General features: G+C 46.7%; 1 protein-coding gene and 1 non-coding gene across 2 annotated transcripts; one reads left to right on the top strand and one right to left on the bottom strand.

Moving 5' to 3' along the window:
* Positions 1-17,497: 17,497 nt before the first annotated feature.
* Positions 17,498-25,430, bottom strand: LOC124663695 (peroxidase 1-like). The gene is made up of 3 exons (XM_047201371.1): positions 25,215-25,430; positions 18,236-18,661; positions 17,498-18,136 (listed from the first exon to the last, which is right to left on the bottom strand). Exons 1-3 carry the CDS (start codon positions 25,428-25,430, stop codon positions 17,714-17,716), a joined length of 1,065 nt encoding a protein of 354 aa, XP_047057327.1. The 3' UTR covers positions 17,498-17,713.
* On the top strand, positions 20,827-20,962 carry LOC124668794. The gene has a single exon (XR_006991876.1). It is a non-coding gene; the product is annotated as a small nucleolar RNA Z247 (small nucleolar RNA).
* Positions 25,431-26,494: the final 1,064 nt, after the last annotated feature.

Below are 26,494 nucleotides of genomic sequence, written 5' to 3'. Positions count from 1 at the left end.
ACTGTTTTCTCTGCAAACAATCATCTTCCACACAATACGGTTAATCCTTTGTTACAGCAAGCCGGTGAGATTGACAACCTCACCGTTTCGTTGGGGCAAAGTACTTTGGTTGTGTTGTGCGGGTTCCACGTTGGCGCCGAATCTCCGGTGTTGCGCCGCACTACATCCCGCCGCCATCAACCTTCAACGTGCTTCTTGGCTCCTCCTGGTTCGATAAACCTTGGTTTCTTTCTGAGGGAAAACTTGCTGCTGTGCTCATCATACCTTCCTCTTGGGGTTGCCCAACGAACGTGTGAAATACACGCCATCAAGGCTCTGGCCAAGTTTTTGCTCTTAACTCCAAGAGGGAGTATTTATGCTCGATAGTGGGTTCATGCCTGCATTGACACCTGGGACAGTGACATAAAGTTCTAAGGTTGTGTTGTGCTGTTGCCACTAGGGATAAAACATTGATGCTATGTCCGAGGATGTAGTTATTGATTACATTACGCACCATACTTAATGCAATTGTCTCGTTGCTTTGCAACTTAATACTGGAGGGGTTCGGACGATAACCCGAAGGTGGACTTTTTAGGCATAGATGCAGTTGGATGGCGGTCTATGTACTTTGTCGTAATGCCCAATTAAATCTCACTATACTTATCATGACATGTATGTGCATTGTTATGCCCTCTCTATTTGTCAATTGCCCGACCGTAATTTGTTCACCCAACATGCTTTTATCTTATGGGAGAGACACCTCTAGTGAACTGTGGACCCCGGTCCATTCTTTAATACTGAAATACAAATCTGCTGCAATACTTGTTTTTACTGTTTTCTCTGCAAACAATCATCTTCAACACAATACGGTTAATCCTTTGTTACAGCAAGCCGGTGAGATTGACAACCTCACTGTTTCGTTGGGGCAAAGTACTTTGGTTGTGTTGTGCAGGTTCCACGTTGGCGCCGGAATCCCTGGTGTTGCGCCGCACTACATCCCGCCGCCATCAACCTTCAACGTGCTTCTTGGCTCCTCCTGGTTCGATAAACCTTGGTTTCTTTCTGAGGGAAAACTTGCTGCTGTGCGCATCATACCTTCCTCTTGGGGTTCCCCAACGAACGTGTGAAATACACGCCATTAACGTTACGAAGAATATTTGCGTGAACCTCCTAAGCTTCTTGGGCGTGTATGGGAAGACAAATGATACAAAGGAAGCACGGCAAGACCAGCAACGTTTGAAAGACCCTGATGACCGGCATCCGGAATGGTTTCAAGGTCGTGCCAGCTACGCTCTGAATAAAGAAGAGAAGGTCATCTTTTTTGAATGCCTGAGCAGTATGAAGGTCCCGTCTGGATTCTCGTCCAATATAAAGGGAATAATAAACATGGCGGAGAAAAAGTTCCAAAACCTGAAGTCTCACGACTGCCACGTGATTATGACGCAATTGCTTCCGATTGCTTTGAGGGGCTCTCGCCGGAAAGTGTTCGAGTAGCCATTGTGAAGCTATGTGCATTCCTCAATGCAATCTCTCGAAGGTAATCAATCCGGAAGTTCTACCACGGTTACGTAACGATGTGGTCCAATGTCTTGTCGGTTTCGAGTTGGTGTTCCCGCCATCCTTCTTCAATATTATGACGCACCTCCTGGTTCACCTAGTCGAAGAGATTTCCATTCTCGGTCCTCGTATTTCTACACAATATGTTCCCCTTCGAGAGGTTCATGGGAGTATTAAAGAAATATGTTCGTAACCGTGCTAGGCCGAAGGAAGCATCGCCAAGGGCTATGGAAATGAGGAGGTAATTGAGTTTTGTGTTGACTTTGTTCCCGACCTTAAGCCGATTGGTCTTCCTCGATCACGACACGAGGGGAGACTAAGTGGAAAAGGCACGATCGGAAGGAAATCAACGATATGTATGGACGGCCATTCTCCGATCGAAGCACACCACACAGTTCTGACCAATTCCAGCTTGGTGGCTCCGTACTTTGAGGAACACAAGAATATTTTACGCTCGGACAACCCGAGGAAGCCTGAATCCTGGATTAGGAAGGCCCACATGGAGACTTTCGGCAGTTGGTTGAGAAAACATTTAATGAATGACGATGATGTTGTAGATCAGCTGTACATGTTGGCCAAGACACCATCTTCGACTATAACGACTTTCCAAGGGTACGAGATAAATGGGAATACATTTTACACGATCGCCCAAGATAAAAAGAGCACCAACCAAAACAGTGGTGTCCGCTTTGATGCGAGCAACCGAGAATGGGCAAAAGGTCACATATTATGGTTACATAGAGGAGATATGGGAACTTGACTATGGACCCTCCTTTAAGGTCCCTTTGTTCCGGTGCAAATGGTTCAAGCTAACGGGAGGTGGGGTAAAGGTGGACCAGCAATACGGAATGACAATGGTGGATTTCAACAATCTTGGTTACCTTGACGAACCTTTCGTCCTAGCGAAAGATGTCGCTCAAGTTTTCTATGTGAAGGACATGAGTAGCAAACCGAGGAAACGGAAAGATAAGAAAACGATCAGTACATCATGCGATGATCCAAAGCACCACATTGTTCTTTCAGGGAAAAGAAACATCGCGGGAGTGGAGGACACGACAGACATGTCAGAAGATTATAATATGTTTGCTGAAATTCCGCCCTTCAAAGTGAACACCGACCCAAGCATTAAGTTAAATGATGAGGATGCTCCATGGATACGGCACAATCGTAAGCAAGCGGGGACACAAGGGAAGAAATGATGTGTAATAATTTATTGTACCAAACTTTGTTGAATGGATCATGTGAATTATATTACCCGTGATGTGTTTGGTGTCCATTTTCGAATGATTCGAGATACCACCGATGATACATGAAATTTGGAGTGATTTAGTCATACCCCTGCCTAGGCGTATAATATGCATACTCGTAGTCTTCATAGCCGCCGCCGTTGTACTGGTAGTCGTCGCCTTCTAAGTTGCCGCCGTCGTCGTCGCTGCTGTCGTCGCTATCGTCGGGCGGCGCTCGTGGTTCGAACTGAGGGTAGCGCAGGCCGGGGATATCGCCGGCCGTGATGTAGTCCATGACGCTCTGCAGAGTCCGGCCGTACCACCATAGCCGACGGCCGGCCTCGTGGAAGTTCCCAGGAGGCAGACCGTCCTCCTCATACCTGGCGAGCGCCCTCTCACGCCGATTGATGAAGAAGGCGTCCCAAGTATGCTGGTTATCGGGATGCCAGCGGGGATTCATCCGCTGCTCCGGCGTGAGGTCGAGGTAGTAGTGGTTCGTGATGGCCGCCGGCGCGCAGTACCCGAGGGACGGGAGGGACCGGCACGCCGCCGGCGCTTAGGCTCCAGCCGGCGAGAACGCGGTAGCCGGTGGGCAAGGGTAGTTCGAGGCGCAAAGCTCCTCCACCTGCTGGTAGGTTAGAGTGGGTGCGGTGGAAGCCATGAGAGAGTGATGAGAGATTGTAGAGATGTGATAATGCTGGCCAAGCCGGGCTACATATATGTAGTGACAAATGGCGGGAAAAATGGGAGCGGGAAGACAGGAGGCGGGAAGAAAGTGGCGGGAAGAAAGAGGCGGGAAGAAAGTGGCGGGAAGAAAGTGGCGGGAAGAGCGGGAAGAAAGAGGCGGGAAGAAAGAGGCGGGAAGAAAGAGGCGGGAAGAAAGTGGCGGGAAGAAAGAGGCGGGAAGATAGGGAAGAAATGGCGGGAAGAAGAGGGTACCAGAGCTGGTCATATTATTTGTATTTTTAAGATTTTTAAATGAATTAGAATATATTTTTCTTTATTTTTTTATATATTATTTGTATTTTTAAGATTTTTAAATGAATTAGTTTTATTTTTCTGATTTTTTTGATATATTATTTGTATTTCGCATATTTTGAAATGAATTAGTTTTAGTTTTCTGAATTTTTTGATATATTATTTGTATTTTTAAGATTTTGAAATGAATTAGTTCTATTTTTCTTTATTTTCTGATATATTATTTGTATTTTTAAGATTTTTAAATGAATTAGTTTAATTTTTCTGATTTTTTTGATATATTATTTGTATTTTTACGATTTTTAAATGAATTAGTTTTATTTTTCTGATTTTTTTGATATATTATTTGTATTTTTCAGATTTTGAAATGAATTAGTTTTATTTTTCTGATTTTATTGATATATTATTTGTATTTTTCAGATTTTGAAATCAAAACTATTTGGAAAATCACCTTTACTAGCGGTTGGCCTCGCCAACCGCGACTAAAGGGTCTTTCCGCGGGAACCAAAATTCCGGCGAAAAAACCCTTTAGTCGCGGTTGGTGTCACCAACCGCGACTAAAGGTACTTCCTTAAATACCTGCGCGCGAACGGCCGCTTCTCTTCTCCTCACTTCGTCTCTCTGCAACGAATCGCGTCGCCTCGCCGCCCCGGAGTCCTCGCAGACGACGCCGCCGCCTCGCCGCCCCGGAGTCCTCGCCGTCACGCCGCCCGCCCCGTCGCCTCGCAGTTCGTCGCCTCCCCCTTTCGTCCCTTCCTGCGCGCCCTCCTCTCTCACGGCGGGCGCGCCGCGCGCCCTACTCGCTCTCTGCCGCGCGCGCTCGGCCCGCGCTGCTCGATCGCCTCGCCGCCGGCCGCGCGTCAAAGCGCCGCCGCCCCTCGCCAAAGCGCCGCCGCGCGCCCCTCGCCGCCCGTCGTTCGTCGCCACGAAGGAGATGGCGGCGCGGCCGGCCATCCGGAGATCGAGAGGAGAGCAGAGAGAGGAGAGAGGAGCGGCGCACCGGCCCGGCCAAATTTTCTTTTTTTTAACTAAAAATTAATTAATTTAATTATAACTTAATATTTGTATAACTAATTAAGTTGTTTTTGTAACTAATTAAAGTTTAAATTTGTAACTAATTTGTAACTAATTAATTAAAGTGTAAATCTATATCTATAGTTAAAGTGGTAACTTAATTAAAATGGTAACTTAATTAAATTGTAACTTAATTAAAGTGTATAATTAAAGTGTAACAAAAAAACTTAGTTACAAACAAAAAAAACTAAAAAAACCGCGCCGGTCTCTCTCTCACCGTCCGTGCTCCTTGCCGCCCTCCTCCTCTCCCATTCCCACGCGCCGCCGGCCGGCCCTCTCTCTCTCACCGCGCACGCGCCGGCCTCTCTCTCACCGCATGCGCACGCCTCGTCGATCTCTGCCGCGCCGCCTCGTCAATCTCTGCCGCGCCGCCTCACTAAAATTTGTAACTTAAAATTTGTATAACTTAAAATGCCACACTCGCATTTTTTGTACCATATATATCATTGACTAATGAGTACCTCTAAGTTTTTGCCTAGATTCTTTTAATACTTTGAAATACAGTTTATGAATATTTAAAAATAAAGGGCTACATATACCTCGGCCTCCCTTTTAAGTTACTCGAACGCATATCACCCACCGCCACCGATCACCCACCGCCACCGCCACCGCCCCCTTTCGCCACCGCCCCCCTTTTCGCCACCGCCACCGCCCCCTTCTTCACTTAATTAATTTGTTTTTACTACATGTTTTCGGGATCGACATATGGCGGACGATAGAGCTGACCCGATTATGGCCAGCTATGATCCGGACGCTGAAGACCATATGTTCGGCATCATAAACGGTGATATTCTATATGTGCCGACCAGACAAGAAGAAGATGATATCTCTTCTTATCTGAACCTTGACGGTGAAGATGAAGGGCGCTGATGCGTGCAGTCGACACGTCCGTTGGGAACCCCAAGAGGAAGGTGTGATGCGTACAGTAGCAAGTTTTCCCTCAGAAAGAAACTAAGGTTTATCGAACCAGGAGGAGCCAAGAAGCATGTTGAAGGTTGATGGCGGCGGGATGTAGTGCGGCGCAACACCAGGGATTCCGGCGCCAACGTGGAACCTGCACAACACAATCAAAGTACTTTGCCCCAACGAAACAGTGAGGTTGCCAATCTCACCGGCTTGCTGTAACAAAGGATTAGATGTATAGTGTGGATGATGATTGTTTGCGGAAAACAGTAGACCAAGTATTGCAGTAGATTGTATTCGATGTAAAAGAATAGGACCGGGGTCCACAGTTCACTAGAGGTGTCTCTCCCATAAGATAAATAGCATGTTGAGTGAACAAATTACAGTTGGACAATTGACAAATAGAGAGGGCATGACCATGCACATACATGATATGGTGAGTATAGTGAGATTTAATTGGGCATTACGACAAAGTACATAGACCGCTATCCAGCATGCATCTATGCCTAAAAGTCCACCTTCAGGTTATCATCCGAACCCCTTCCAGTATTAAGTTGCAAACAACAGACAATTGCATTAAGTATGGTGCGTAATGTAATCAATAACTACATCCTCGGACATAGCATCAATGTTTTATCCCTAGTGGCAACAAGCACATCCACAACCTTAGAACTTTCTATCACTCGTCCCGCATTTAATGGAGGCATGAACCCACTATCGAGCATAAATACTCCCTCTTGGAGTTAAGAGTAAAAACTTGGCAGAGCCTCTACTAATAACGGAGAGCATGCAAGATCATAAACAACACATAGGTAATAGATTGATAATCAACATAACATAGTATTCTCTATCCATCGGATCCCAACAAACACAACATATAGCATTACAGATAGATGATCTTGATCATGTTAGGCAGCTCACAAGATCCGACAATGAAGCACATAAGGAGAAGACGACCATCTAGCTACTGCTATGGACCCATAGTCCAGGGTAACTACTCACTCATCACTCCGGAGGCGACCATGGCGGTGAAGAGTCCTCCCGGGAGATGATTCCCTCCCGTAGGGTGCCGGAGGCGATCTCCCGAATCCCCCGAGATGGGATTGGCGGCGGCGGCGTCTCCGGAAGGTTTTCCGTATCGTGGCTCTCGGTACTCGGGGTTTCGCGACGAAGACTATATGTAGGCGGAAGGGCAGGTCGAGGAGGCGTCACGGGGGCCCCACACGCTAGGGCCGCGCGGGCCCCCCGGGCCGCGCCGCCCTAGTGTGGCGGCGCCCGTGGCCCCACTTCGTCTTCTCTTCGGTCTTCCGGAAGCTTCGTGGCAAAATAGGCCCCCGGGCGCTGATTTCGTCCAATTCCGAGAATATTTCCTTACTAGGATTTCTGAAACCAAAAACAGCAGTAAATGACAAGAATCGGCTCTTCGGCATCTCGTTAATAGGTTAGTGCCAGAAAATGCATAAATATGACATAAAGTATGCATAAAACATGTAGATATCATCAATAATGTGGCATGGAACATAAGAAATTATCGATACGTCGGAGACGTATCAGGCGCCGTCAGCAAGATGATGCCGAACAAACATCGATAAACGACGATCTTCAAATGGAAGTAGCAACCACCTCCGGCGCCGAGGTATATATATACATTGAGCCTCTGGTGATACAAACTAACTGATTTGAATAAATATGTGTGTACTAACACGCGCGACTCTCTTTCTTATTTTAGCCCTCGGCCGGATCGTCGAAACAATCGAGTACGTCGTCAAAGCGTGGCGCAACCAAGACGATGAAACAAGGAGAAACATGCACCATCGAGGTTGTCGACAGTGCAACCGGCAGGCCGCCGGAGCCCCGCAAGAACGCCACCAAGTTTGTCAACCAATGCGGAGCCGTTGTTAGAGACAACGTCTCGATCACCGTCCGAGAGTGGAATGAGCCAAAGAAGGCACGAATTGGTTTCACTTTTGTCGATAAGAGAACAAAAAAGATTGCTTCAAGAAGCTTATGGAACATTTCGTTCTACCTCCGGAATACAACAAATTCGATGAGGAGGGTAACAAGATTGAGGAAAACAAGGAGAGGAGGAGGCTAGTCAAACGAGCTTCGCTCTTCATAAGATGTCCGACGCATTCGGAAATTCAAGCAAAATCTAGCCCATGACTTTGTCAAGCAGTAACAAGACTCCGGATTTCAAAGGACAATATGAGAAACTGAAACATGATTGGCCAGAATTTGTGAAGCAAAAGAAATCAGAGCAGTTCATTCAAATATCGAAAAATAAGGAAAATGCGGCTAAGAAGGAGTACAATCATATTATGGGGCCAGGAGGGTATCGCCTTTGGGAGCCTAGGTGGGAGAAGATGGAGAACGAGCTAAGGGCGCGAGGAATCCGTCCGTGTACGGAGGGATGGGACCCAAGGGCCAAAAGCTGGTGGTACGGGCATGGGGGAACGCTGAACCCGGAGACAGGGGAGTGTGTTTACCGGGGCAAAATAATTAAACCCACCCAAGCCCTTATTGACGCAATGAGGGATGCTCAAGAGGGGAAGATCAAGTTCAACAGAGAGAACGACGCGCTGACAAAAGCCCTCGGGAATCCCGAACACCTGAGGACGTGTACGAGGCATGGGGCACATTCCGTGGAAAATAGGATTCCCCGTAACGATGACCCGTACGGTTACGTAAGCCGTAAGAGAAAGATGGATCGGGAAGCAGATGTTGTGGCGCGGTTGGCATCGGAAATGGATGTGATGAAGAAAACCGTGAGTGTACTAGTAGCCGAAAGAGATGCAGCTCGGCGCAGCATGAAGATCATCCAGTCGGATCTCGGAAGCCAGCAGCGGAGAAGCAGCATGGCTTCCACGGAGGCCCCACCGGCTGGTGCACATGCACCGACGATCGAAATTACTGCACCGGAGCCTCTGGCGGTCAAAATTACTGCACCGGAGCCTCCTCGCTACCCCGTGGACGATATAAAGGAGATGAAAGAATGTCATCTGTATTATCCTATCGGGAATATGTCCATGAAGGTAGCCATCGGCAGTGCTTTACCATGTTTACCTGGAGCACTCCACCACAACAACCCCATTCAAGATGGCTATGCTCGTGTCACGGTGGAGGACATAGTCCAAGGGTTTGAGGACCTGGACATTGACATTGCTACACCTGAAGGGGCGAGAAGACTTGGAGATGTCAAGCGCCATTTCATTCTATGGCAAAAGAAGTTTATCAAGTTTCCAGGCGAGGCGCCAACAAGTCCACCCCCCTACGGTGGTGGTGGCGGTGGCGGTGGTGGTGGTGGTGGTGGTGCTTCACCTACACCTCCTTCACGTCAGCCGACGCCGCCCCCCAATTCACCTCCGGCGGGTAAGAAGCCGCCGCCCCCTAGTCCACCCCGGGCGGGTAAGCAGACGCCGCCCCCCAATCCACCTCCGGCGAAGAAGCAGAAGCAGTCCTGGAGTATTAACCCGAACCCTTATGTACCTAAGATAACAAAGGTACCGGAGCCATCACTGAAGCCTCTCCCCACGAGGCCTTGGGAACGCATCGCCGAGGAAGTCGACGCGGCCGCGACCGCTGATTATGAGAAATGGAAGGCGGACTGCAAGAAGAAAAGAGAGCCCGAGCCCAAGCCGTATTTTCTCGATGAGCAAAAGAAGTGGGCTAAGTCATTTTTGAACGAACCGTCCCAAGCCGCGAAGAATCTGCCTGACGACTATGCACGTGAACTTCGTAAGTAGGCACTCATGTTGAAGGAGAAGAGAGAGCGGGAGGAGGCCGAGAAAATGGAATTAGAAAGTAAAAAAAGCGGGAAACGAGTTGCCCAGCTCGGGGAACAAAGTAAACAATCGATTTCCCCGCTTATAGTGAAAGCCGCCGGTCCGGATGCCCCCGATATCATAGAAGCTGCGGCAGCACAGGGATTGACTGTAATGAGTGCCAAAGAACAAGCGTCCAACTTAGGTATTACTCTTCGTGAACTGTTAGGCCTTGATGAGGCGCCAGTGAAGGAGGTAGTAATTACATATGTGAAGAATGGGCCTCTCGTCGAGCCTGCGCAGAAGAGGATCTACCTCCACAAATGAAAGGTCTACTGAAATGGTACAAGGGTTACATAAAAAATAAAAACGCCAAAGAATATATTTATGCGGAAGTTAGATATGAGCATCACTTCAAACATTACCATGTACAAATTCATCTGAGTGAATTGTTCCAGCTTTTCAATCTGCGCGAGCTCGACAAATCTATCATCAGTTGTTACGTTCTGTAAGTGATTTATTTCTACCCCATCTCGTTCATATTGCATGCACTATATATATGTCCTAACTATATTGTTGTGTCCGCTATTATACATGCAGATTGAAGATTAAGGAATGCAGAGTAAGGAACATCCATGATGTTGGGTTCATTGACCCACACATCGTTAATGGATATGTGTTAGAGCATCACCCCGCCGACGTGGAGGCAGACTCGTGGCGAGTTTCTTACAAAGCAGGAACTCAAAAGTGATATTCTATTTCCTTACCATTTTGGGTGAGTGTTTCTGTCTTGAGCACATTCTCTTTTGTTTACTCCATGCATGGTATGTGGCCGGCTAATCGATGTGTTATGCATGACGTACTGTGCATGTATCGTGTCCGCAGGTTCCACTGGATTCTGCTAGTAATTAAAGTTGACACCTCCACAGTTCTCGTCCACGACTCTCTGACTCGGATTCAAATCTTTGGGGCGGCATGAGAAGAATGCTGCGTAAGTAATTATTTTCATTCATTTGTGCTCTATATCGATCGGCCTATTTCGTTCATTTCCTAAGCTTCAAGTAAGTAATAACTCTCTTGTTCATTTAATTTTCTTTGCCTCGTAGGGTTTGGAGACGGTTCTCAGATCAAAAGGTCGGTGATTTCAAAAAAGAGCTAGAATTCAAAAGGTCAAAGGCTAAGAATGGTGGCGATATTCAGCCACCGGGGACCAATCTATGTGGATACTATGTTCATGAGATGATCCGGAGATACACCTCGAGCGGGTTCCGAGTGATACCAATGCTCGTAGGAATAACCTCCGGATGATGCTTAGTCCGAAGCTCGCTTCCGACCACATCAAGAGGAACTAGTCTGGATGGTTCGGAGGGAAGTCCTCCATCCTAAAGGAGAACACCATTACGAGGACGTAGAACTTTATATGCATTAAATTATGTATGGAAACTTGTTCAAAATTGTATATGGTCATCCGATGATATTGAATATATATTGTATATTCCTCTTGAATTCTTTTTGGTTCTAATTTCAAATTTGTTTGAAATTGTACATTCATATGCATGTATGTAGTACCGTAGAATATGTGAAACTCCTTCAAAATTAAAATAAAGCACAAAAGAAATAAAACAATAAAAAATAAACAGAAAACAGGTTTAGGGGGGTGGGGGGCAGGTTTAGGGGGGGGGGGCTAAAACCCTAAACCTGCGGCGGCCTTTAGTCGCGGTTGGCTAGAAGAACCGCGACTAAAGGTCCTCCGCCCCGACGGTCGCCTGGCGCCCACGTGGATGGGCCTTTAGTCGTGGTTCTTAAGCAACCGCGACTAAAGGGGGAGGCCTTTAGTCGCGCTTATTTGGTCGCGGTTGCGCAACCGCGACTAACGGCAGTTGCGAACCGCGACCAAAGGCCCTTTTTCCACCAGTGCTTCCATCTTCTGAACCGAGACTATGATCTGAATCTCACAGACCAGTGCAACTTCTTTGGCTCACCAATAATCTCATGGACATGCGGTGCAAAACCTTTTTGCTCAATCCAAACCCTTCTCCATATTTTGATAGAATGAGTCGCATTAGGCCTTCTCATCAGCGCAACCATACTAAATATTCCGCTATCCGTTATTTGTATTATGTTATTGCTAACATCCTGCAGGCCCAAAGTGAATTTACAAGACTCAATGAAGATAATAAGATAGTCCTTGCAAAGGCCGCCATTCCAGACTCAACATGACACCAAACTTGGGTGACATCCTTTTGTTCTACTTGAAGCATCAATATCTCCAAAAGAGAGGTCCCATTTCTTGTGGAGGAGCCATCATTGTCCTCGCCAACGCTCTACATCTTGATATAGGTAATTTACAACCATTGTTGGGTGAGTGACTTGTTGGTTTCCCCACTCTTAATGTTTGTGGCATGGTCAGAAAGCGCCAAGGTAGATATTTTATTCATATTCTTGGAGCTGGCCCTATTTATCCCGCTCCTTTGCCTCACAATCTATTCTCTATCGAGGAAGGACACCTACATTATGATGTGCATGTAGAACAAGACCAACTACATAACCAAGAGCCAGAAGATGACGATGAAGTGGAAGTGGAATTACTAGGAGGGGGACCTAAGCAGGAGACACAGCCGCAAAACCCCTACGCCACATATGAAGACGTCTACACGCTCGAAGGTACCATTGACAATCTCTACAACCTCTCCATCAACCTCTGCAAAACCACCCAAGACATGATGTCAAGCTTCGACCATTGGTCCAATCATTGGAATTATCAACCACCACAAAGAAGCACAAGATGGTCTTGCAAAAGCCTAAGCTTGGTGATGTCCCACCCACCCCCAGTCATAATTTCGTGAATTTTATGTGTGCAATAATGAATTTGTACTACAGATCTTTGTGAGTTCTGAAACACTCGTGCTGGACAAGTGCCAACATTTTGCTTTTTATTTGCCTTCCTTTTTAGTTTGTTTTTGTTTGAAGTTTTTTATAGCCTTGCTTGTAGGGATTCGTAGCATAGAAAACAAAAAATTTCCTACGCAACAATGGTAATACCACTAAGATCTAATCTAGGAGATGCATATGTATCGATGCAATAGCATGTAACAATGCGATAAATTGATTTGCTTACCGTTGCAAATCGGGTGCGAAAGCTTAACAGTTGGTGTCGATGTAGATGATCAGGATCCGTTCCATCTTGGCGATCCAACTTGATCAACTCCATCGCGTGTGGGGCGGCTCTGAGGTGATGCACACGTACGGCTTGACGATGTTGTCTTCTTCTTGTTCCATCAAGTTGGAGTCGAGGTAGAGAGATCTCTCCAGCATCACGATGGCGTGATAACGAACTTGGTGCAAATCCTGCAGGGCTTCACCCGGATCACCGGTGGAGGTCCGAGGACCAACGGATGTAAATGGCGGAGGGTAGAGGAGGACCCCGACGAGGACGGGCGACGATCGACGACGGCGAGGAGGCTGGAGGCGGCGGCGGCGCTGGGCATGGGGTGCTCGTGGCTGTGTTGCTCTTTTGGACTTGTGATGTTGTGGCCAGCCCCGGGGCTCCCGTATATAAAGGCTCGGACCCGAGAGACCATATGATCTCTGAATCCTAATTGGACTCTCGGTCAAACCCTGTCAAACTTATATTGGAATCAAATAAGGAAGTCCCCAAGTGAATCCGAATAGGAAGAGGAAAGCTCCTCCCTCCCACTCCCAAATTGAGTGGAGGGAGGACTCTCCCTCTCCCATTCAGCCACAGTGGCCATCCGGCCGGCCCACTTGGCACGCGGGTGGGGCCCACCGGGCCCTAGGCTAGGTGGGTCCCCCTTTTCCGGAACTTTTTGGTACAAGCGAAAAATCCGTAACTTTCAGGAACCATTCCGATACTTCCCATATATGTTCCTATAAGTTTGTCGCCCTTACGAATCCATCTGTGATATCCCCGAATTCATTTGGGACACCGAAAGCACTGCACTTGATATCTCTGTATCCCTAGCGGCGTTGAACCTTAAGTGTGTGACCGTACAAGTTCGCGATTATGCGGACATGACTATGTCCCTAGCCAATGGTTAATAGAGGGATTTGGAGATCTATATCAACCCCCATATATTCAACAATGATATTATCGAGTGAACCACTTATGTTGTTCACAAATATCCCATGTCCTGCGATATCTTAGTTACCCGAGATTTGATCGTTGGTACCTTCATACCTTGTTCTTATCTCGTTATCGGTAAGTAATCTTTTCTCGTCGTAATAACGCACCCTCATGTGACCTAGTCACGTGCTTGCAAGCGATTGAGTGCGTATTGCTGAGAGGCCGTGCCCATATAATATATTTCTGTTATTGGATGGAAAAATCCCACTCTTGATAACATACAACCAAAAAGTATCTTGTGAAACACATGCGAGATAGCTTTATAATCACCCAATTATGGCGTGATATTTGCAACAAGCTATGCATTCTTCCAATGCCTAGGAGTTGTATAATCTCATTGTCAAAGGAATAGTATAGATAACAACGGGAAAGCTTCGCAATTAGAACTATGTAACACGATCAATTGCTACACTTTGATTATCTCAAGTCCATCATATATATTATTCTCCTTAATAATATGATCTCGCTAATAAGTGACACTATGTTCATGGCTATGGAAACCAATAATCGACACTTATTTCCCGAACTAGTATAGAGGCATACTAGGGACACATTGTGTCATATTCCACACATGTATTATGTTTCTGGATAGTATAATAATCATAGTATATACACATTATCATGAACATTGATTGGTGATAATAAATATTCCTTAATTATTTCCTCTTGCGCAGCAAACCCCTTCATTGATTTGCCACCATTTTTCTATTTCTTTCCCCATTCAACAAAAACAACAAAAAAAATCTTTTATCTTGTTATCAAATTAGTTCCATTTGCCTCTTATGCTGTTAATATTTGCAAACAGAGTGGCCTAATCTGAGTTTTGAAGAAACAAGTTCATAAGAAGAGAAACATGAATTTTCAGTTGAAAAGTATGTCTTACAACTCCCACCTTTGATTTTTGAAATTCCGTGATATTTAGGTGAATTATTAGGCTAGTTGGATTGAGTCTTGATAGTTAGATTAAAGCGTTTGTGGGTTTGTATAATTATTTAAGTAAGCTTTCCCTCTAGTTCTTATAGTTAACCAAGTTTTTCCAATGAGATAATTTTTCTAAATAAGTAGAACAAGAAGAAGTCTCTAAATGAAAGGCTTGGGTGATGTTTAATTGTCCTTAGAGTTTAGCCTTAGAGTAATCAACTAGATAGAGTTAATGATAGACTTGATAGCACTCTTTGAATGATTTATTTGAAGGAATGAATGCTTAGCGGTAATTGAGATGTATGCCAAAGTTTGACCCGTTAGTTAAAGTTTGATATAGATTTATGCGTGTATGCAACACTGTCACACTCCATGGTCGCTAACAACTCCTCTGGCCTACAAACGATCTTTCAAGTAGGAAACTCCTGGATTTTGGCAATTGAGTCGATAAACACTTGTAGCAGCAATGCTATAGTGGGTAAAATTTAGCATCTCATGGATCTACGTTATAAGTTAAGTTGGAATACTGTGGGCGACTTCGAGAAATCAATGTGATACGAGTACCCTTCCTAGTATGCACAATTTAATTAAACTAACTAAGCTTTGGCACCATATCGTTACTAAAGATCGGAAATTCTGCCCGACGTGAATTTAAGGTGCCCAATCTTAGAACTAAAACTCTCTGTCAAATTGTTGCAACATAATCTAACTTGCTTAACTCACCAAACTTGTTTCTAGCACATAGTTTAGTGCGACGTTCTTCAACATATTCTTTCACCTTTGGTTGTGTATACATGTTATATGCATGTATGTAGCATGCCTTCCTGGGGTGTATGTGTATGCTGCCACAAGTTTTCTTCAAATATATTGCCTTTGAATTTATTCATGACGTTAGTAAAGAGATTTCACATGCATTGTGTATGCTCAATCTAAGGAAAAAACAACATCAACAACATTCTCTAGCCCCTTGCATGCATAAATGTGTCGCCTAGGATGACATATTACTCAATGGAGCCTCTCCATGAACCATGTCCAACTTTCACTGGACTTAGCCTCAAGAAAAACATAAGCTAGAAGACTTGTTGTAGCTAGCTGTCCTTTGAACTTCCGTCTCAAATAAGTTGAGTCTATTGTCAAGTATTACATGCAACCGTTTGAAACCCCTTTCAGCATGTCTTTCGACAGGCAAAACATCCCATGAAGTATTTCTTATCTGCCATTTTTGTACTTTTCCCCTATTGAGGATTTTACTCTTCCTCTCACAATCTCATAATCAATGTCAACAATGCTCATGGGCGATCTCTTCTCTACCTCTACTTTGAAACTGTGCATGTCGAAACTTCCATTCCACTTACCCTTAATCAGGTCCAAAGCCATCTCATTTCCATGAAAAATTCTAAGATAAGGAGTTACCACATTGAACCTATCACTAAGCTTTGCTCTCAATTCAGGAGGTCCAATTGATTGATCTGTCCTCACCCAATAAAGTATAGTAGTAGCAATCCACTTGGTTGAAGAAAGTCTTATTTTCTCACTTAAAACAGTATTAGGGCAATTGTGTTTCTTCGTGTACGCCATGTTTACTTTGGAAAATGACTTAATAACCCAATAAACTATACCACATTGAAGAAGATAGACCATGCAAACAAATACAAAAGAGAATATTGTAACCTAAAATGGGTACCCCTATTGCGGATGCATGTAGTCTCCATTGACACGTTTAGTTTCCTTGTAATGCACCCTTAGTCTTGTTTGGCCACTCATTTCGACGATATAGTACCATAAGCTATTTTGTTCTCCTAGCTAAAGAGTATGATTGGCCTGTCTTCTTCATCATCATCATATTGTAACCTATTTCCTCATCCTCAGTATCCTCATCCTCATCCGGTTTTTGGTTTTGTTCGACACCCGTGCCAAACTTTCATTAAAAAAAGGGATGCAGCAAACACCCAGGGTTACCCCAACACATTCCTTGCGATTACTACTAGGATCTGAATTGCTAATTAAAGTAATAAAAATATCGGAGATGGAATTTCAATTCTTAACTTTCAGTGAAGACAAATGGCTCATTCACAGGGCTCCAGGGCTGCAGAGATTTGTTTCATGTGACCTCTGGCTCCGCGTCATATTCACCCACACAATCTTCGTACATGCAGGGGATCATCTCCGCGCACACATCCGGTTCACATCGAAAGTTTGAGGCGTGCCGGGGACAACCGGAGGATGCAAGCTCCGTTTCCAGCAGTTAGACCACGACCGAGAAGATAACATGGTTAAGGAGAGAGGGCATGACAGCGGCGAGGCATCCGTGGTGATGGACAATAAGCTAAAGTCTAGCTTGGAGAGTGCATTGCGGTGGGCGACAAAACAATGGTGACGCGAGGAGGAGAGTACCGAGAGATAAAAATGGGAATGACACAAAAATGGGCCCTCGACTCCTTGAACCTAGGACACCAACCATCTTTGTGTTGATGTGGTGGGGCCCTCTAGTAAGTTCAACGGTCGCAATGGCAGTGCGAGGTGGGACCTATATGTAAGAAAACGAACCAAAATGTTGAAGCACGGTTAAACCCACATGAAAGAAAACGAGACAAACCGACGGCAAATTAGCCGGACCAAATGGTAGCCATCCATCCAATGTCTTAGAAACAACATGGTCATAAAATTAGTGGCATCCATCCAATTCACCGATTTACGGTGGCAGGGCCAAAATTTTGGTGATAACTAGTGACCCATTTCTTAAAGAAAAAGTAGCATCGAAGGGGACGAACCATTCACAAACACGTGATTTTATGGTACCGTGGGTCTGATGAAACTGGACGTCCTAGCTATATATCCCTCCAAGCTCGATGGCTCTACCAACTCAAGCAAAGGTCAGCAGTCACCTTTCGTCGCTTGCGAGCAAAAGGCTGGAGGAAGAAGAAAAATAAAACCTTCGTTTTATTCACGTTTGCAAACAACAGAAGCACACGTACCCTCGATCGCCACCATCAAAAGAACCACACGCACAGGCCTCATGCATGCACCGCACGGACATACAAACATGAAACGCATACGTAGCAATCTTCGCCTAACTTACTAATGTTCCTTGTTCAAAAAAAAAAAACTTACTAATGTTCTTCCAGCGGTGCACAGTCACGTGGTCCTGATATGAAAACTTAAGTATGTCATCAGCTCGTCGCGATATTATCGATGGAGGCGGTGGATCCCGGGTAGAGGTGCGCCATCTCAATCCCCCGGGCCGACACCGAGGTCGACCCGTTGTTGACGACGCTGCAGTTGAGCCGGATCTGGCCCTGGGTGCCCGTGAGCACCTCGATGTTCCCCATCTTCACCATGGCGGCGACGAACTTCTCCTTCCAGAGCGTCTCGTTCGCTGAGAAGCTGTTCACGGACGTGTTGAGCGTGGCGTTGGTCCGCAGCTGGTTGTCGGAGAAGAAGAGGCCCAGGTTGAGGGACAGGAGCTTGTAGTAGTTGTTGTCCAGCACGGCGGGCGTGCTCGGGTCGATCGCCGTCGTCGTGTTCGCGTTCGGGGTCGACGGGCACAGCGTCTGCAGCAGCGTCGCGTACGCCGGGCTCAGCCCCGCGTCCACCTGCACGCACACGGTACGCACGGCGGCACTTAGGTCTCATGGTCATGGACAGAAAAATGCTTGCGTGTGCGTAATGCGAATCGGAGAGGAGGAGCGTACGATGGCGGTGGTGTTGTTCCAGATGCGGGGGAGAAAGGAGGAGCAGAAGGAGCGGCCGACGGTGTGGGCGCCGGAGAGGATGACCATCTCCTCGGCGGTGAGGGTCTTGTTGGCGAAGCGGTCCACAAGCTGCTGCGCGGTGAACGTGGGCGGTGGCAGGTTGTCGCGGGCGTCCTGGTCGAGGGAGACGTTGCCGTCGCGCCGGCCCGAGGGGACCTGGTACGAGGCCTGGCCGGTGAGGTTGATGCTGTCACGGGCGGCGAACGCCACGATGTCGGCGCAGGACACGGTGCGCGCGCAGCTCTTCTCCACGGCGGCCTTGGCGGCGTCGATCACCTCGAAGCCCCGGAGGCTGGGCTTGTTCGGCGGCGCGTCGCGCTCAGCCGTGCCGTTGGCGGACACCAGCAGCACGGAGGCGTCGCAGCCCTGAACGAGCAGAGTAAACGCGAATAGTCAGCTCAGTTAATTTGCAGTTTGATATGCGAGTCACTCACCGTCAAGGGCTATGCGCAGGGCTTCAATGCATAGGCTGGACGATGCTCCCATTGTGAACAAATAAAATGCGACTCACCGTGGCACCAGACGTGAAAAAACAATACCCAACCAAGATTCACTTTTGTGATTTTATCTTCTCAGTTTTTCTTATTGTGATTTTTACGATACATCACAGACTGTAGCAGCACTGGCATGATATACCGGTGGGCGATATTTGAAGGACACGGCTAGTTTTTAGTCAATTTATATGTGTAATTCATCGTATGTAAGACGGGAAAAATATGTTCAACTACACACGCCACGTGTGCCTAATTTTCATGTGCATAACCATGATGTAAACAAAGTTTAAAATGGCGCGTTTTCTAGCAGCTAAGAAGCTATATCAAAGCTATAGCGACACTAAGCTATTTAGCGTTTTTTTCTATAAAAAAAAACTCTAGAAAAATTAGGCGTATATTCATATCATAATATGACAATAAATTTTATAATTTAATGATACAAAATCTACTGAACAACCATGATGATTGTAGTGATTAAAGTAGTGCGTAAGTGCATACTACATAAAAATGTCCAACTTTTAAATTTAAATCTTGAAATATTTAAGCAAAAAATATCGCTATTGTTTGGCCTAATTTAGCGTTTTAGCGTGATTTGGCAGGCTATTATTCAGTTAAAAGTGTATAGCGTTAGCGGGGGTGACCTATTTAGACTTTCGATGTAAATCTATCTAGTGAGAAGATATTTGAAAGTGACATCTGCTCTCTATCGTGACATCTATCTCGATTCACATGTGATGATGTGCATTGCATAGTTCTCTTTTTAGCGCATTGTAGTGCATCTGTATGGCTGTCTCTCACCCACGTGACTACGTGATGTGGTGACCATCCAAAATCTCAAATCTATATATTCAGGAGGAATAACAGTATACGTGCAGCCTTGTTCCACGATCGACTTTTAATTTTTTTCAGTTTTTATTTTAGCTGTTGCTTTGTTAGACTCGTGGGGAGAGGGGCAACAAGGGATGCCTTGCTTTCACCCTTCTATTTCCAAGTTTCCAGCTAACACGAAACATGACTTTATACGCATGCACATACACGCTTGTAACTGGTACCACACTAGCGCGTGTTAGGCTATGTAATACCACCGTATAATACCGGTATAGAGTAGTACTCTAACCGGTATTATACCCCTCTGTAATGCCACGTATGGGGCTGTTCCATACTCATATATAACACGCAACCGAGCCCAGGGAGAGGGCATCGTTCCCGTCACAATTGACATGGTATCAGAGCGATCTTCCTCTACGACACCCAGCTCCGAAAAACCAAAACCCTAAACACCGCCGGCGATCGCCGTGCTCAAACAAACAACGACCCAACAACAACCACGACAAAACCCAGGCCGCGGTGCTCCTCGCCGCCGTCACCAGAAATTTTTTCCAAGACAAACCCTACAAATCTGCTGCCGCCGATCAATCTGATCCGCCGCCGCCCTTGACATCACGAAAACCCTGCTGCCGCCGATCGATCCGATCCGCCGCCGCCCTCGACATCAACAAAACCCTCTCGCGCCGATCTCTCCGATCCGTCGCCGCGCTCAGATGGCTTCGTCCTCCACCATGTCCACCATGGCATCCCTTGCATCCGCGCTTGGATCGCCTCCGCAGGAGAAACTCTCCCGCGACAACCACCTCTTTTGGAAGGCTCAAGTGCTCCCGGCTCTCCGTGGCGCACAAGTGATGGGACTCCTGGATGGTTCCGATCCCGCCCGCCCCGCACCATTGAAGCTGAAGACAAGGACAACAAACCGATCACAATCCCCAATCCACTCTATGGTGCTTGGCTTGCCCGTGACCGTGACCGTGCTCGGCTTCCTCATGAAGTCCCTCAACCTGCGACATCCTCGCTCAAGTTCTTGGCCTTGAGCATGCACATGAGGTATGGAAAACTATTGAAGATCTGTTTCAATCACAGTCTCGTTACCGTGTGAATATGCTGCGTAGTTCACTGGCCAATACAAAGAAACTTGACAAAACAGCGTCTCAGTTCATTACCTTGATGAAAGGATTTGCCTCCGAGCTTGCTGCCATTGGTAAGAAGGTTGATGATGATGAGCTCAAAGGATATATCTTAGCTGGCCTTGATGGCGACTATACTTCTCTTGTTTCGTCTATCAATGCGGTTCCCACTACTACTCTCAATGACATGTGTTCCCAGCTCCAGGCTTTTGATCAGCGTCGGATTATGTTGAAGGAGAACAAGCACCATACCCACTGCCTTTGAGACTTCTGCCAATGCCGCAGCTCGTCGTGGTCCTGCACCTCATGGTCACCAGGACTACCGTGATCAGCCTCGTCGTGATCGGGACGGGCGGCAGGACTATCGCCGCGATGATGGCTATCGTCGTGACGGCCGTGACACGCAGCGCCGTGATGATGGTGGGCGGTATTACCGTGATGATGGGCGCCGTGACGGTCGTCGTGAGCAGCGCCGTGATGATGGAGGGAGGTACCGCCGGGATGATCGTGGTGCTCCCAAGGGTGGCCGTGGCCGTGGTCGGACCCCCACCCCCTATGTTGACACCGAGTGTCAGATTTGCAAGAAACATGGCCACCCTGCTAATCAGTGCTGGTGGCGCTATTCTGACCGTGACAGTGATGATGAAGATGACTCTCGCTCTCGTGAGAAGGGTGCCTATGGGGTTGATACCAACTGGTATATGGACAGCGGCGCTACTGATCATATAACTGGGCAGCTCAACAAGCTTCACACTCGAGACAACTATCAAGGCCGTGATCAAGTCAACAATGCTAGTGGTGCAGTATGAAAATTGAGCATGTTGGTCATTCAGTATTGCATACCCCTCATAGTTCCTTGCATCTTAAAAACATTCTTCATGTTCCTAGTGCTTCTAAAAATTTGCTCTCTACACACAAAATTGCTCTCGATAATGATGCCTTTGTTGAATTTCACCCATTTTTCTTTTTGATCAAGGATCGGGCCACCAAGCAAATCCTGTTTAAAGGTCCATGTCATGGCGGCTTATACCCTCTTGTGCCCATTGCCGCTGGGTCTTCCAAGCATGCCTTCCTCACCAACAAGCCGTCTTCTTCAACATGGCATCGTCGTCTAGGACATCCGTCATCTTTTATAGTTCAACAAGTTCTTAGAAGAAATAAACTCGAGTATTCGCTGTAAATAAATCCTTATGTGTGTGATCCTTGCCAACAAGGGAAGAGTCACCAACTTCCCTACCCCACTTCCACTAGTGTATCCACTGTTCCTTTGGAACAAGTGTTCTCTGATGTATGGGGTCCTGCTCCAGCCTCTGTTGGCAAACACCAGTATTATGTAAGCTTTATTGATGACTATAGCAAGTTTACTTGGATTTATTTGCTTAAGAAACGCAGTGATGTGTACCAAGTCTTCCTCAATTTCCAACAACTCGTTGAACGCAAATTTGGTACTAAAATAATCACTATGCAAACTGATTGGGGTGGTGAATATGAAAAACTCCATGGTTTCTTTCAGAAAATAGGGATCACTCATCATGTCTCATGTCCACATGCTCATCAACAAAATGGTTCTGCTGAGCGCAAACATCGTCATATTGTTGAGGTTGGGCTATCTCTCCTTGCTCATGCATCCATGCCATTGAAATTTTGGGATGAAGCATTTTTAATCGCCACCTTCCTTATCAACCTTTTACCCACCAAAGTGCTCAATCTTGCTTCTCCTGCTGAAAAGTTGCTCAATGTTACTCCTAACTATGAGTCCTTGCGCACTTTTGGTTGTGCATGTTGGCCCAATCTCCGTCCTTACAACAAACATAAGCTGGCTTTCCGTTCCAAGAAGTGTGTTTTCTTAGGGTATAGTCCTATGCATAAAGGAGTAAAATGTCTTGATACCTCCACCGGCCGCGTTTACATATCCCGCGATGTCATCTTTGATGAACATCTTTTTCCATTTGCCTCTCTTCGGCCTAATGCTGGTGCTAGACTACGAGCTGAAATCTTGCTTCTACCTCCTAACACACCTACACCGACCAATCATGAGGGGGAGCATACTAATGATACATTGCCATTTGCACCTCTTGTTCCTGTTACTAATGCTCCACAAGTTACTGAAGCTGCTGCTCAAATCGGTGTCCAAAATGATGCTCCAAATATTGCACATGATGCACCACACCATGATTTTATGCAAGATTCTCATGCAGAAAACGCCAGCACGGACTCTGAGGACGATTCGCTGCAAACTCCTGAGCACTCATTCTCCACATCGTCCTTGGATCGGACGCCTCCGTCCCGCGCTGCCCCCGGCCACACTGCGCCGGCCACGTCACCTGGCGTCTCCTCAGTGGCCGACAGCCCGCCAGGCTCCCCTGCATCCGACAGCCCGCCAGGCTCCCTGCATGCGCTGCCAGCTCCGTGCAGGCCCCGACCGAATCTTCCTCATCTGGTACTGATGATGTCCCTGGATCCTCTACATCGGCACACGGTGACCCGGTGGGATCTTCTGTGCCTGCAGTTTCTACTGCCGGTGCTGCCTCCACTCCGCTTTCTCCGCTTCGGACTCGTGGACAGCGAGGTATAAAAACACCCAAAGTCTATACTGATGGCACTGTACGGTATGGCCTTCTTACATCTACAGGTGAACCTCGCAATTTTTCTGAAGCTCTTTCTAATCAAACTTGGAAGAATGCTATGAAAGAAGAATATGATGCACTTATGGAAAACAACACTTGGCACTTAGTTCCCTCCACTCCAAACAAGAATCTCATTGACTCGCAAATGGGTTTATCGCATTAAGAAGCGGGCTGATGGCACTATTGACCGATATAAGGCTCGTCTAGTCGCAAAGGGATTTAAACAACGGTATGGTATTGATTATGAAGACACCTTCAGTCCTGTTGTTAAAGCTGCAACTATTCGTCTTGTGCTTGCTTTGTCTGTATCCAAAGGTATGAGTCTTCGGCAGCTGGATGTCAAGAACGCGTTCTTACATGGTGTTCTGGAGGAAGAGGTTTATATGAAACAACCACCTGGTTTTGAAGATCCTCGCTTTCCGCATCACGTTTGCAAACTTACTAAATCCCTCTATGGACTAAAGCAAGCACCTCGTGCATGGTATTCTCGGTTAAGTTCTAAACTTCAAGAATTGGGGTTTCTTCCATCCAAGGGTGACACATCTCTTTTCCTATTTAACAAAGCCGGCCTTACCATGTTCATCCTTATATATGTTGATGATATCATTGTTGCCAGTTCAAGTGATACTGCTACTCAATGTCTTCTTCGAAAATTGACTGTTCATTTTGCCATTAAGGACCTTGGTGAGCTTCACTACTTTCTTGGTCTTGAAGTCAGCCGGCGTCATGGTGATCTTATATTATCTCAAGGAAAGTATGCTACTGATTTAATTGCCAAAGTGGGTCTGACACGGTGTTCTACCTGTCCCACGCCTCTGTCTACTACAGACAAGCTCAGTCTATATGATGGTTCTCCACTTGGCCCTGAAGATACCAAAAATTATCGCAGTGTTGTTGGTGCTCTGCAGTATTTGACGCTTACACGTCCTGACTTATCCTTCTCCGTTAATAAGGTCTGTCAGTTTTTACATGCTCCCACTACTGATCATTGGACAGCAGTTAAGCGCATATTACGCTATGTTCAAGGTACTTTGCATGTTGGACTTACGTTTCAGCCATCCACTTCTACGCTCCTCAGTGCCTTTTCAGATGCTGACTGGGCAGGATGTCTTGATGATAGACGCTCCACTGGTGGTTTTGCAGTCTTTTTTGGTCCAAATCTGATTTCATGGAGTGCTCGTAAACAAGCTACAGTCTCTCGCTCTAGCACTGAAGCAGAATATAAAGCAGTCGCAAATGCTACAGCTGAAATGATTTGGGTTGAGGCACTTATTCGAGAATTGGGTGTGTCTCTTGCTATACGTCCCTGTTTGTGGTGTGACAATCTTGGCGCCACTTACCTGTCTCGCTAATCCCATCTTTCATGCTCGCACCAAACACATTGAGATCGATTATCATTTTGTTCGAGAACGTGTGACTGCCAAGCGTCTCGACATCAGGTTCATTTCCACCAAGGATCAGGTTGCTGATGGTTTTACCAAAACCTTAGCTGTTAAGGAGTTAAATGAATTTAAGCGTAATCTTAACCTCTCCCGTGGTTAAGATTAAGGGGGGATGTTAGGCTATGTAATACCACCGTATAATACCGGTATAGAGTAGTACTCTAACCGGTATTATACCCCTCTGTAATGCCACGTATGGGGCTGTTCCATACTCATATATAACACGCAACCGAGCCCAGGGAGAGGGCATCGTTCCCGTCACAATTGACAGCGCGTACTGATTTCAGTTTGAGGCAAGTAAATTCATCTTTGCAGCTACGTTTGCTAGGGAAAAAATCTTTGGAATGGAGACGTAAATCAAGGAACAAAGAATCGACCAGTTGTGCAGAACGACGTACCCTGACAAAGCAGTCATGGAAATGGAGGCGGATGAGGCCGGCGGCGATGCCGGAGTCGTTGGCGAAGGCGCTCGCGACGGCCTGCTGGACCAGCGACTCCGCGTTGGGGCAGCTCGTGTTGTAGAACCCCACCTGCAACTGCCCGTGGGCGACCGCCGGCAGCCGCAAGCACACCACCAGCACCAGGGCAACTACGGCAGCTACCACACGATCCATCTCCGATTGATCGGGACAATGGCTTTCCCTGGCTAGAGCCTAGAGCAACGCAATGCCAGATCTCCTAGAATTACAGAGGATGCACATCACATGGGACTGTCTCAGGGGGTTATATAGATCAAGTAGGGTTTTGTATAAACGGACAACACGGTATTTGAGGTGGTTCCATGGAGCAGGTAGAGCGTGATGCCTCATGCAGCTCCTCTTTGCCGAAAGTAGCGATACTCATGCTACCGCACCGGTTTACAATTACCGGGATCATACGGTTGCATGTGTGCTTTGCTTACTGCTTTAGCTTTGATTAGTAAAATGTAATTGCCAGTTTGTTTCTTTGGATTGGATTTTGTGTATTTTGTTTGCTTGTTAGTTCGCCTGGTTACTCTTGGCCTCTATAGTATGGTTCCTTTTTTTTTATCAACACTACAGGAATTTTCAGTAAAAAACAATACTCCCTCCGGTTCATATTAATTGACTCTAACATGGATGTTGTCGTTGCCTAATCGATGGTACCTCCGAGGAGGGATCCTCACGAGGGGGAGAAGAAATAGGGGCCATAGGGCGGAGTGCACACGGGACGGTGGTACGCGAGTTACCCAGCTTCGGAACACCTGCACGATGACAGGGCCTACTGCTGCTTGTCTGGAATTATCTGGGTGCTTTCGCGTTGTTACAATGAGTTGTGGTTGTGCCTCTAGGGCTCCCGGGATCCGGCTTATAAAGGCGCACGGATCTAGGGTTTACATGGAGAGTCCTAGCCGGAATACAAGTTGCCTAACTACGGTACAATGTCTTGCCGTGTACGTCAAGGATCCGCCTTCCTCCAAGTATGTGCTGGATCCGGATACTTCATGGGCCGTCACGGATCCGGCCTCCTTCGTAGGTCGGTAGAGATCCGGCTTCCTGTTCTCGGGCTGGACTTCATCCTTCAGGATCTACAGCAACTGGGCCGCCCGATGGGCCACATGCCTCACCACCATCTATGGGCCACCCGGGCTTGCCGGATCTAGGCCATGCCGTTGATATACCCATAAAGTATACCCACAACAGTAGCCCCCGAAGTTCTC

This window comes from Lolium rigidum, chromosome 6 (assembly GCF_022539505.1).
Source record: "Lolium rigidum isolate FL_2022 chromosome 6, APGP_CSIRO_Lrig_0.1, whole genome shotgun sequence".
Taxonomy (NCBI): Eukaryota; Viridiplantae; Streptophyta; class Magnoliopsida; order Poales; family Poaceae; genus Lolium; species Lolium rigidum.
Note: the sequence above shows the minus strand (reverse complement) of the source record. Positions and strands in the feature narration are given on the sequence as shown.